The sequence below is a fragment of the Helobdella robusta genome (assembly GCF_000326865.2).
Source record: "Helobdella robusta unplaced genomic scaffold HELROscaffold_68, whole genome shotgun sequence".
Classification (NCBI taxonomy): domain Eukaryota; kingdom Metazoa; phylum Annelida; class Clitellata; order Rhynchobdellida; family Glossiphoniidae; genus Helobdella; species Helobdella robusta.
Genome location: NW_008705387.1, coordinates 716,608 through 729,485, shown reverse-complemented (window position 1 = coordinate 729,485; position 12,878 = coordinate 716,608). Strand labels below are relative to the sequence as shown.

Here is a 12,878-nt window from a genome sequence, read left to right as displayed (position 1 = left end):
AAAAATTGAAGTTGATTTTTAAAATTTCAGCTGTTTTATTTCTTGTATATTAACTGTCCTATTGGGCTCTTTTGAGTTTTTTTAATAACTTCTCTTGGCAATTCAGTGGGATTTTGATTTTTTTTAACTAAGCATTTAAGACTATATATATATATATATATATATATATATATATATATATATATATATAGTTTTAATGTGTATATATATATATATTTACGTATATATACCGATATATACCGATATATACAATATTTGATTAGGGTCGAGACTGTCATACATACAATTATTAAAAAATATCACTGCATTTTCAGAGAATATCAAAGTTGAGAATGAAGTGATATTTCTAAAATATATATATTTATTTACGTAAGTAAATTTAGGCAGGATATTTTTTCTTTTACACATATTTTGTTGAATTCGATTGCAGTTTGTTGTTGCATTTCATTTTCAAATTTTCTTATAAATTTTTTATGTTCGTAATCCAAATCATGAATCAAATTTCAAGTCATTTTTAAATTAAATCATTAGTCGACGTCATTGCGTCGTTGTCCAGGTAATATTTTTCATTTATTTACCTAACTGACCAGAGGGCATCAACATGCCTCTTACCCAGTCAGGATACATGACAACAAAAACAACAACACACGTTTAGACGACATTTTCCCCGAGATCGGGGGTTGCCGTTTGGCTACCTATGATGAAACTGAAATACCTCTCTACGCCATCCACATCTGTCACTCGCCTCAGTATCACGCAACCCCGCTTTCACCCTGTCCTTCTCCACCTGCTCTCTCCATCCCAATCGCGGACGACCCCTTCCTACCACTCCTTCAACCTCGAACTCCAACGCTCGCCTAATCCCGACCCTTTCATCCCTTCTCAACACATGTCCATACCATCGCAATCTCGATCTCCTTATCAATGTCACAATGTCCTCATTCAGTCCCATCATTGACATCAGCTCTGTACTACTCCTCTTATCCTTCACTTTAACCCCACACATCATCCTCACCATAGCTCTTTCAGCCCTCTGCAGTACACTTTCCTCCTCTCTCCTCAACACCCAAGTTTCACCACCATATACCATCGCTGCTCTCACACATGCTTTATATACCCTCCCTTTCATCTTCACTAACCATTTCTTTCCACACAATACCCCACCCAGTTCCCTAAATTTCATCCATCCTACACGAACTCTAGCCGTAACTGCGCTCAAACATCCTCCATCCGCGTTCAGCTTATTCCCTAAGTAAACAAAGCTTTCCACTCTTTCAATACCATCACTCGACCCCGTCCTTGCGTCCGTCCTATTAATCACACCATGAACACATTTCTTACATTTGAACGTGCCTCCCACCTTTTTCAGTGCCCCCCTCACACCACTACATCTCTTATGCACCCATTTCTGACATCCTATACACAATACCGAGTTAGCCTTCACTCTCCTGTCACATACCCCACAGGGGTCTATTTTACTTATCACTCGCTCCCCACCTTCTCCACTCACCATTACCTTCGTCTTACCAATATTAACTTTTAACCCTTTCTTTTCAATAACACTTTTCCATCTGTCAAATTTTAACTGCAATTCTTCCATGCTATCATCCATCAAGACTAAATCATCTGCATACAAAATCTTAAATAACAACCCCTCCATTATGTTTTCCACACACACATCCATCACAATTGCAAACAGAAACGGTGATAACACTGATCCTTGATGCACTCCTACCTTAAAACTAAAAGCGTCCGACATCCCCCTTCCAACCCTCACCTTTGTCTTTGCCCCTTCATTCAGCTGCATCACAGCTTTAACAAGTCTCTCATTCACTCCTTTCTTCCTCAACGCCCATTCAATGACCTTCCTCGGTACTCGATCAAAAGCCTTTTCTAGATCCACAAAACACATGTACAATCTTCGTTTCTTCTTTCTATAATTCTCCTGCAACATTCTCACCATGAACAACGCATCCACCGTTCCTCTACCAGGCATAAACCCACACTGCATTTCATTAACTGTCACCATATTTCTCAACCTCCTCTCAAGCACCCTCTCCATTATCAGGATACATGAACAATTTCAAATACACATAATAATAGCAAAACAGAAAAAAATAATGCAACATCACAAAACAAAATAGTGAAACGAATATATGAGAAATTTAAAGTAAATGAATGTCTGAACCTCAGTCACTTCATCACCGACCCCGTCTCAACAAATTTTAAAGTTGAATAAATGTAACATTTGATATAAACATCATAAAAAATAAATGTCATTCAATCAAAATCATAACTAATTTCAACACGCAGATAGTTTATGGACAATAGCCATTATATAATTTTAAAATATGTTCAATTGACTTTGAAATTTGAATCACGATTTGGATTACGAACATAATAATTGGATAGGAAAATATTTGAAAACCCGAAACAGAAACGTACAATCTGATAACTTCGATCGAGTCCAACAAATATATGTATACATGTGTATGTATATATATATATATATTATGTTTTTTATTCGTTTATTTATTATATGTGTACATGACTAGTTATCAAGAGCTAACAATTTCAACAATGAAATTTGGTTTATACAGATTATGTTTAATCAGAAGATGATTGGTCATTTTATTCTTTATTCGTCAGATGTTTAAGAATCAAAGTCTAACTTTCATAAATAGTTGAGCAAATGTAAAATGTGGAAAGGGAAAATTTTATTCGGTTATTTGGGAAACCTCTGTTTCATCATCATTTTGTCATGACTACCGTAACAAACTCTTAATTTAGTTTGAGACAAAAAGTAGATTATGCACTTGTCAGAAGTTGCAGGTCCGTGACTGCAGATATTTCCAATGAATTTCATTTTAAACAATTTTACTCTAATTACAATTAATTGACGGCTAATTTATGTTTATTTGTTTTATTTGAATTTTGGGTTATAATTCAGTTTTAAATGTTAATTTTATTAATATTATTATAATATGACTATTTTTCCAATAAACATATAAATCGTTTAAACATGTTTTTGAACTATTTTTCTATCTCCTTATCCTTGATGGGATACTGGGATTGAAATGATAATGGTCTCTGATCGTCATGGTTCGTATAACATCAAACAAAGAAACTAAACATGCTGAAGTATCATGCTAATACATAAGATAAAAATAATAAAAATAAAATATTTAAAACATGAAGAAAAATCGTTAATAAACTATAAAAGTTATAGAATGTCATGGAAACTGAAGATGACACCAGATCTCATAGCATTCTGCATTTGCATGGTACCTGGGTGCGTTTTCTACCTATATGCAGTCTCTGGAGAAAAGTGTTCCAAAAAATTTTGCTCAGCAGCTTGAGATGTACAACTGCAGTTGAAAAACAATATGAGATAGTTACGGGAAAGCCAATATGTGATAGCGTAATTTTTTCATCATATCTATTTCTTAAAAACTTTCTGGCTTGCCTACACGCATCATGTGCCTGAAAGGCAGCCTCTCTTCAAATGAGTTTGGAGATATTACAATGTTTTCATTTTGCGATACTGTTGTTGCTGTTTCAAGTTGATTTGTACAGTGCCAGAAGTGGCTACTGATTTTAAGAAAAATTATAAATCAACAATGACATTTAGTTTTAGTTACTATTGAAATTATGTTTAAAATTAATGCAAAATTAAACAAATAGTTAAAATTATGTTAAACTGGTACTTATTTGATCGCCGTGATCTTCTGCAAAATTTTTACCAACCAATTTGTAAACTATAAAATTAATCAAAACTCGATTAATGTAAATGCAACTGTAAGCCAATAGATATCTGCCAACTCTCATGCTTTACAATATAATAATAATAATATATACCAATAGTTATATGTTAATCATTTGTTTACCAATGGAATTATACAAGTAAACAATAATGTCTTTGAATTTTTTGGGAAAAAAATATTTTGTAATTTTAATTTGTCAAGTTTGAATTCGTTTGAACGATGTTTTGACAACTTTATTTACACCGCAATTATCTTTGGTCGAATTTATTGTTTAGTTATCATCTTTTGAAACAAATGTATGAAAACCATTTAAGTATGCATTGCATATTACGCAGTTGTTTTGCACAAACGCCTACAGGCAAGCAATAGAGGTTCTGTGAAAGAACACAAAAAGATCATCGTAAATTGATATTAATCAGCCATTCATAAAAAACATATCCAAATATTTACTGAGACTAAAAACAACAGAATGCTGTTGATTCATTACGACCATATTATAGCCTAATCGGTTCCCCATATTAATTGTCCTCTTCAAAATAACATTAGCTTATATGTGTTTTTATTTCTACTAATAAAATTTCTTTTTTAATAAATTGTAAAAAATGCGTGAATCAGAATAACTAAATTACACCAGATTAATAAGTTTTAACATTTTAACGACACCCGAATAGTAATAAAAATTTACGTAAAACATGCATTTAACGCACAAAAGACAGCATTATAAATTCGAACTATCAAACACGTGGAAACTCAATGCATTCGAACCATGCCTCTCAACCAATATTTGTTATAAATTATATTTTCATGGAATCTTATGCACCATTGGCTATTGAACTAGCATTGTGTGTATGTATATATATATAAATAAATATATATATATACTCTGGGATGAATTGGAAAACTGTATATTATTCTAATTTTAACGAAATAAATAATGACGATGAGAATTTGGTTAGAAATATTGAGAAATGTAACAAAAAGCTGTGAGATTTTTTTATCGGTATAAACACCACAAACCACATGCACAGACACACACAGACACACACACACACATACATATATATATATATATATATATATATATATATATATATATATATATATATATATATATATATATATATGTTGGTAATAGACTATAATTTTTACAATATTCTATAAACTCTACCGAATGTTTGGCGTTAATATGTTTGTAGTACGTTTTTTTGATTTTTCTCACTAAAGTTTTTTGGTGAACGTTTAGCTTATTAAAATTCAAAATAAACTTATTTTCCGAATTCATGCTGCAAATAAGGCCATATTTCGATTCCGAATGAATCATCATCAGTACAATTTGATTTATATAAGGAAATATTCACTTTGTCAAAGTGAACTTAAATGGAAATTAGGTGTCAGATTTCTTTATTGGCTGGTCCATCTTCGTTGGTTTCTTTTTCATCATCGATAGCATCATATTCTTTTTTATCATTATTTAAAATGCTAGTTTTTATTACTCTTTTGTTTTCATTGGGAGTTGGGAGTGAGGTTGTCATTTTTTTGTTGTATATTTATTTTAGGTTTATTGATGTCAATTAGGACTGCTTCTGCAATTTTAAGATGCGTGTTGTTGGTGTTCTGGTATATTACTTTGATGTTGCTGTCGAGGATTTCACGGCTTATAGTGATTGAGTGTGTTGAGTCCAAATTATTGATGATATGTTTAAGAATAGGTACATCTATTTTGTACGCAGTTGACATGTGATTTCTGTAATACAAGATGATGTCGCTATCTTGATTGTTGGTATTAGGAAGGTTTTTGCTGTGATTTTCATCAATAATATATGTATATATATATATATATATATATATATATATATATATATATATATATATGATACAAATAAAATTAGCAAAGTAGGTTTGAAGATGGATCAATGAATTTTTTCCTGGATTTCAAATTATACCTATCAAGAGTATATGGAGTAATTATATTGTTTACAATTGCATTTATTTTCTTTTTTAATTGAAAAAATCATGGGCGACCCTTTTGCTTAAAACAATGAAATTAGGAAAGTATGATATATAAATAAAACTATTATTACACAATGTTTAATATTCAAACGTTCAAGATGCATAATCAACTGAACAAGTGTACACCCAAACATATATAGACACAATGAATACAAATCTAAATAATTAAAAAAATAGAATGAATGCAAGAAATTAAATCGGCAAACGCCATAAGAATTTTCTATCACCATAAAAATTGTCCAACATGGTCCTGAGCCGTTCAACACTTTGAGCTTCCACAACAGACGTTTGCAGGCTATTCCAATCACAATGAATACAAATCTAAATATTCAAAAAAATAGAATGAATGCTAGAACTTAAATCGGCGAACGCCATAAAAATTATCTGCAATCTTTGTGAGCTAGCTTGAATGAGTGACCCCTTGTTTTACCGAACGGAGCATATTTCAATTGGGCACATCAACGCTGGCTACATTTCATGGGAAATCATATAAACCAGAACAAGTTCATATTTTTTTCACTTTTACGTTAAAGATGGTAAGCCTAATTTTTTTAACCTATTAAAATATTGCAGATTTTTGCACCAAGCAATAAGGCGTGTTGCTCTTCTTTGAATTTTCTTAAATTTATCAAGTAACCAAACTTCAAATCCATATTTTAGGTGTGATCTTACAAAGGATTTGAACGTACAAAGAAATACATTCTCGGATAAAAATATAAAATTTCTTGCTAAGATTCCTAACATTGATTTGGAACCCCGCTAGTGACGGACAGCTGATCAGAAAATTCCTTATCGATTGTAATAGCGAAAAATCTACCGGTAAAATAAGTATTAATCCATTTCAGCATTTTAGTTTTGACACCATATCTTTTGAACTTGAACAAAAGCTTCTCGTGAAAAATTTTAAAAAAGCCTTTTCCAAATCGGTATATATCACGTTTGTTTCCGGACCTGAGTTTAAACCTTCTGTAACCACATCCACAAATTTTAGTAATTAAAGCGCTGTTGAACGTGATAGCAAGAATTCAAAGTGATCTTTAACAGTAAACTTATTTTGTAAGAAATGGCTTAATAAATGGTGTTTAATAATCAGTGGCGGATTTAGGAGGTGGATCCGGGGGGCCATGCCACCCCGTTATCATCAGTTCAATTCAAGAAAGCGTTAAAGAATGGAAAAAAAAAATTTTGAGATCGACTTTTCAACAACAAAAAATAACGCTGATTTATTATATAAATTTGATACAAGTTTATTTCAGAATATAATTCATATTTTAAACTTAAATAGTGTTTGCGGCACAAAATAAAAATAATTCATGTTTTCTTAGTATATTTTTTTATTGAAAACTAATATCAACAAAAAGTAAATCAAAAAATATTATATTTACTTTTTAGACTTATCATAATTTTATGTTTTGTTCGCAGTTCACATTTTATTCCATTTACGATTTGGCGCGTCTTATATTATTTTTTTGTGTTTCATAAAATCAGTTTGCATTTGAATTCGTTTTAAAATTAAAAAAAAATGTCTTTTAAAAAAAGTAGTATTTTAAACTTTTTTCAACCGACTCCGGCAAAAAAACAGAAGCAGTGCGATAATCTCAATACAGTTGAGGCCGTTAATGGTAATACCTAGATATTTCAATAATTGCATATGAAATAATTTGGTATTTTCAACTAAAAAAATTAGCAATAATAAAAACATTTTTTGGGTTAGGGTTAATGCGTACCAGTCATTACCCGACTAGACTTGAATTAAGTTTGTAGTTAACTAACTATTCAGGTCTGGTAGGAAAATTAAAAAATTTAATCTCAACGTTTTTTTCCATTATAGAATCTGATGTTTTGGAAGAAGGCCTTTCATTAAATTTAAACGATGACATGACTGATGTTTCAGACAAAACTGGTAATTCATGTCAGTTTTTCAAAGAAAACAACACCTTTAGATATTAGACAATATGCAGCTGCAGAAATCCCAGGCACTTCGAATAATTTAAGATATGATCTTTTGAAAAATCCATGGAAACCTGACGAGAATTATAAATTTTCATATGTGTTGGAAGGTAAGAGAAAACGGTTCTTTAAATTCCATTGGTTTCATATATTTTCCTGGCTGTCTTATTCTGATTTGAAAAAGGAGCATACTGTAAGTTTTGTGTACTTTATGCTTATCGACATCCATCATGTGGCTCAGTCGGAGTATTTGTTATATCACCTTTAAATCGTTATAAATAAATCAGCTTTAGATCAACGTCGCTGTCATCAAGCGACATCTTTTCATAGAGAGGCTACAGAAAAATCAGAAATGTTTCTGAATTTGATTAAAAATAAAACTAATGTTTTAGAGTTATAAACTCCGCTCTTTTTACAAAAATAGAGAAAAACAGAAAATTGCTTAACACTATTATTGAAACTATTAAACTTTGTGAAAGACAGAATTTTGCTTTGCGTGGACACCGGGATGACGGTGCATTAGATATAAAATCTGATAACAATCAGGGGAGTTTCAGAACGCTATTAAAATACAGTACTGAATGTACAAGATCCGCCACTGAATGTTTATGTATTATACATATACATTCAGTGGCGGATCTTGGGGTAAGGCCGGAGAGACCATCGCCAAGTTGTGAGCAGTATATTTATTAAAAGAACTCAACTTTTGCATAATAAACACCATTTTATATTTAAAAAAGGTCGCCAGCTTAATTTTGGCAACGATACCACAAATCTTGGCCCCCTGTCCAAAATTGAAAAAAATAAATTAAACTTTTAAACATTTTTAAAATTTTGGCCTTCCCGTCAAAGTTGTCTAGATCCGCCACTGTTAATAATTGATTGCAACAATTTGCAGCAGATGGAATTTAAAGAGATTGGTCTATAATCGGATGCATTATTTCTACGACCATTTTTCTATAGAGGTATAATTAAACTTAACTTTCAATTTCGCGACAGAACACCTTCCTCAATAGATCTCTGAAAAATCAGACACAGAAAAGGTGACACTGTGTGAAGCCTTGATGATTTACCAATATCCAGTAAAGGTTAAAAAAAGGTCAATTACACTCTTCCAATGTTCAAAGGATTCAACAAAGTGCACACACATTGTATATGAATACGTACTAAACGACGCATCACACACGAAGCATGTGATAGGCGGAGATCTTTTTGTCATATTCGAACCCGGTTACTAACTCGGCGACCTTAACCATTAGACCATCACGCCGCCCTTTAACTTTATCTTTTTGATATCCAATGAAACATCAACCAAAAAAATCCTCCATTTGGCAATCAACCGGATTGACTCCCAGAAAAAAAGTCTTCATTCAATGCTACATCTTCAATAAAACCAGATGCAAAATTACTGGCAAAAATATTGGCTTTGTCCTTGGCGTTATTAATTACAACTTCATTCGCAATTAAGGACCCTATACTGTTTTTATGAGTTTTCAATCTTTCAATATAATTCCAGAATAATCTGGGAGAAATTTGCCGACCCGCTACTGCAGGAACGGTTGGCCAGTACGAGTACAGCCAACATCAACCACCAACCGCCATCAACCAACATAACATCCACCAACATAACATCCACCAACATCAACCTATAAAATGTCTTAATCTTATCGCTTTTTCTATAATAGACACTTTTACGTTAATTTTCATTTTACTATTTTTGTTTTTCTGGTTTCAATCGTTTTAATAATTCTTTTCCTTTCGTTTAAAAAGTTGAAAGTGGATTTAATGACAGGTTTGTCTGAAAAAATTGACTGATGAGCTAAGTTTGTTGGCCTTGGGATATTATTTATCCCATGGTCGAATTTGCAAAAATAAATAATATGGTATCGTTTGATGCTTTTGTATCTATTTTTTATCAATTCATTCATTCATTCTTTCTTTCTTTCTTTTATTCATTTACTTATTTATTATTCTTTTATTCATTTACTTATTTATCATTCTTTTATTCATTTACTTTTTGGCGTTGTTGGCAGTTGTATGCAATTCCTCCTGGCAGAATTTAAAATAAATTTAGAAGTTTCAGAGCGCCTGTGACCTCGTTTTGATACTTATTGCTTTACCATAGCGCAACAGCAGAAGCAAATGCTTAAAATGTTTATAAAGCAAAAAGTTTCTAAATTTATATTTTTGTTGAAATATTAAAAGCAGACATTTTAAATTATAGTGCGTTCTATAATTCCTAAACGTTTATAGGTATAGACTGTAATACAAAATTTATTTAAAAATTGACAACTTTTTACTGTATAACCCTTTAACATTTTCATTTTGATCCAATTAAATTCATCTTAAAATTAATGCTTTAAAAGTCCTGTTCTACATGTATTTGTAGCTCTCTAATGAATGCATAATTTTGATATGCAAAAACATCGTCCACCGATTCGTTGCTCAATTATCTTTTAATTGAAATTCTTACCTGTTTTGAATAAATTTACTGAACAGTGCAAATCTAAAAAATGCCATTAGCATGGACAGTTTTGATAAAATTGCAAATCACTAGACTTACAAAATTAGGGAACCTTTTATAAAAAATTAATAGGATGAGCCATTATCAAACGGCAAAAATTTTTAATCTTTAAAAAAGTATTTTAATGTTAAAAAAATAATTTGAAAATGCGATTTGATTTGATGCCAGTAAGTTTTTTTGTTTGTTAATGTCATCTATTTGTTTGAAGCTTTCGAGAACTTTATTATTCGGCGCTATGTCAATTTTTCAAGAATAATGTAATGCATGTATTTATACACATACGCACGCACATTCAGGAACACATGTCTCTTTCTCACTCTCTCTCTCTCTCTCTCTCTCTCTCTCCTTTCTCTCTCTCTCTTTCACACACAATTCCTTGACCTTTGTGACTACTAACACCTATGTTATAGCTTAAAATCTCTATATTTCCAACACCGTGTTGTAGTTTACACCGAGAGTCAAGAGTTCGTTTATCCGTAGGTTCAAGAGTTCCGATAGATGAACACAACTACTTTAAACGCAAACTTTGTTGAGCGTTTATTTGATTACCAGCAGTAACAGAAACAATAAATTAATCCAAATAACTACATAAATCACATTTACGACTTTGCATCGAGCCTCACTTCTACCGCAACTTTTACCACTCAACTGCCCTAACCAGGCTATGCACGTCGTATTTATGGTCAAGTTAGCATAGACACAATTTTCAAACCTCAAAAATCACAAATATAGCATAGGTAAATAATAATTAAAATAACAAATAATATAGCGCTATTCTATCATTCCCGCGGTTATAACACTACCCCCAACTTAGCCTGTTAGTCTCTAACATAGGCATTACTTCTTTACTCTAATGAATAGAAACAATCTATTCAAATGGGCAGTTTTCATCTTTGATCGTTTCCTTTCAGGATCATCCTGTAGATCACGTCATTTATCCTGTTAGTGATCTTGTACCGATCTTTCCAATTTCTTGAGAGTTTCACCTGGCATTTTCTTTTTCTAGGTCGTAAGTTGTGCAATCAGACCAGATCTTCGTTCTTGAAATCTTCGCTATTTCTTTTCCTGTCACGCCACGTTTCCGTTGTTTCAGCGCCTCTAGCCAATAGTAGACGTCGTGGTTCTTTCTCGACCTCATCTACAGATGAAGCAAGTTTGATCTTTCTATTGATTTTACGAGGTGTATAATAAATCTCTGATGCATGTTGCCAGAATCGTCGTTGGCATTTTTTCTGGTGACCATCTATGCAAATCTCATCCTCATCAGCAATAAAGCCGTCATTGAAATCATCATCCAGGCAGACGAGAACCAAGCTTTCATTCCACGTGCGTGTGGAAGGGTTATCTCAAAGCTTTAACCATCGTCTGTCACCAATTCCTGTCCTGAAAGAATACTAACATTAAAATCATCTTCACTGACGTCGTTAATCTCTAGGCTAATGCTCCCCCAGATTAACGTCATGTTCAAATCATCATCAAAAGTTAAATCGTTGGTGAGTGTATCAATTTGTATCAAACTCGTTGTAGCTTACAAACTCAACAAGGCGGAAAATGCGGTGATATTTTTTTATAACTGTATATATGACAGTCTGAACCAAAATTTTTTCTCTCTCTCTCTCTCTCTCTCTCTATATATATATATATATATATATATATATCACAGCATTTTCCGCATTGTTGAGTTTGTAGCTAAGTTTTTCAATTTTGTAAATTTAAGTTTATCAATATTATTCAATTTATTCAAATTAATAATAAACTTAGTTACAAACTCAACAAAACGGAAACTGCGGTGATATTTCTTAATAACTGCATATACGACAGTCTGAACCACCCAAATATATATATATATATATATATATATATAAATATATATATATTCATATATAATACATTTGTTCGGCAGTCTCTCATAAGTAATACATGCAACTAATATTAAGTCTTACCTGATTTGCAAACGTTTTTCAACAAACTGAATATTAAAAAGTCATAAATTCAAAATAGATAATGGATGTCATTTAGACTTGCAAAGTGAATTTAAACGACAATTAAAATTAAACGATATTAGCAACCGATTAATTTAATGTAGTATGATAATGGGTCTTTTTTAATTATTATCCGTGCGTGCGTGTGTGTGCCTGCCTGTCATGTCATCATTATGGTAGCACTTTATCTTCTACAGTAATGTTAAAATATCGTGAAACATAGTTGAATCATTTAGAAATCGTTACACACACACACATACACACACACACATACATATATATATATATATATGTATATATATTTAATTTTATATATATGTATATACATATATAATTATATATATATATGAGACATATATATATATATATATATATATATATGAGACATATATATCTATGTAGATATATATATGAGACATATATATCTATATAAATGTACATGTATCTTTATATATATCTGTATGAGACATGTATACAGGTTTGCGCCTACATGAAAGTGTTTAAATACCAGCAGTGCATCGTGTGATCCAACAAAGTAACACGTACGTTGGTTCATTGCACGTCGTTTAATTTAAATTGAAAAATAACATTTCAAACAACTACCCGAAACTATATCAAAAAGATTTCTCATTATTATTGTCTATTGCT

At 31.7% G+C, this 12,878-nt stretch overlaps 2 protein-coding genes across 2 annotated transcripts; one reads left to right on the top strand and one right to left on the bottom strand.

Annotated features, from left to right (window-relative positions):
* Nucleotides 1-7,296: 7,296 nt before the first annotated feature.
* HELRODRAFT_181189 (hypothetical protein) lies at nt 7,297-8,962 on the top strand (the record flags this gene model as incomplete). The annotated part of the gene is made up of 4 exons (XM_009030448.1): nt 7,297-7,396; nt 7,606-7,686; nt 7,736-7,917; nt 8,741-8,962. The coding sequence occupies 4 exons, from the start codon at nt 7,297-7,299 to the stop codon at nt 8,960-8,962; spliced, it is 585 nt and encodes a 194-aa protein (XP_009028696.1).
* Nucleotides 8,963-9,734: 772 nt separating this feature from the next.
* On the bottom strand, nt 9,735-11,710 carry HELRODRAFT_181188 (hypothetical protein; the record flags this gene model as incomplete). Its single annotated transcript, XM_009030447.1, has 4 exons — nt 9,735-9,773; nt 10,846-10,960; nt 11,235-11,386; nt 11,648-11,710. 4 exons carry the CDS (start codon nt 11,708-11,710, stop codon nt 9,735-9,737), a joined length of 369 nt encoding a protein of 122 aa, XP_009028695.1.
* Nucleotides 11,711-12,878: the final 1,168 nt, after the last annotated feature.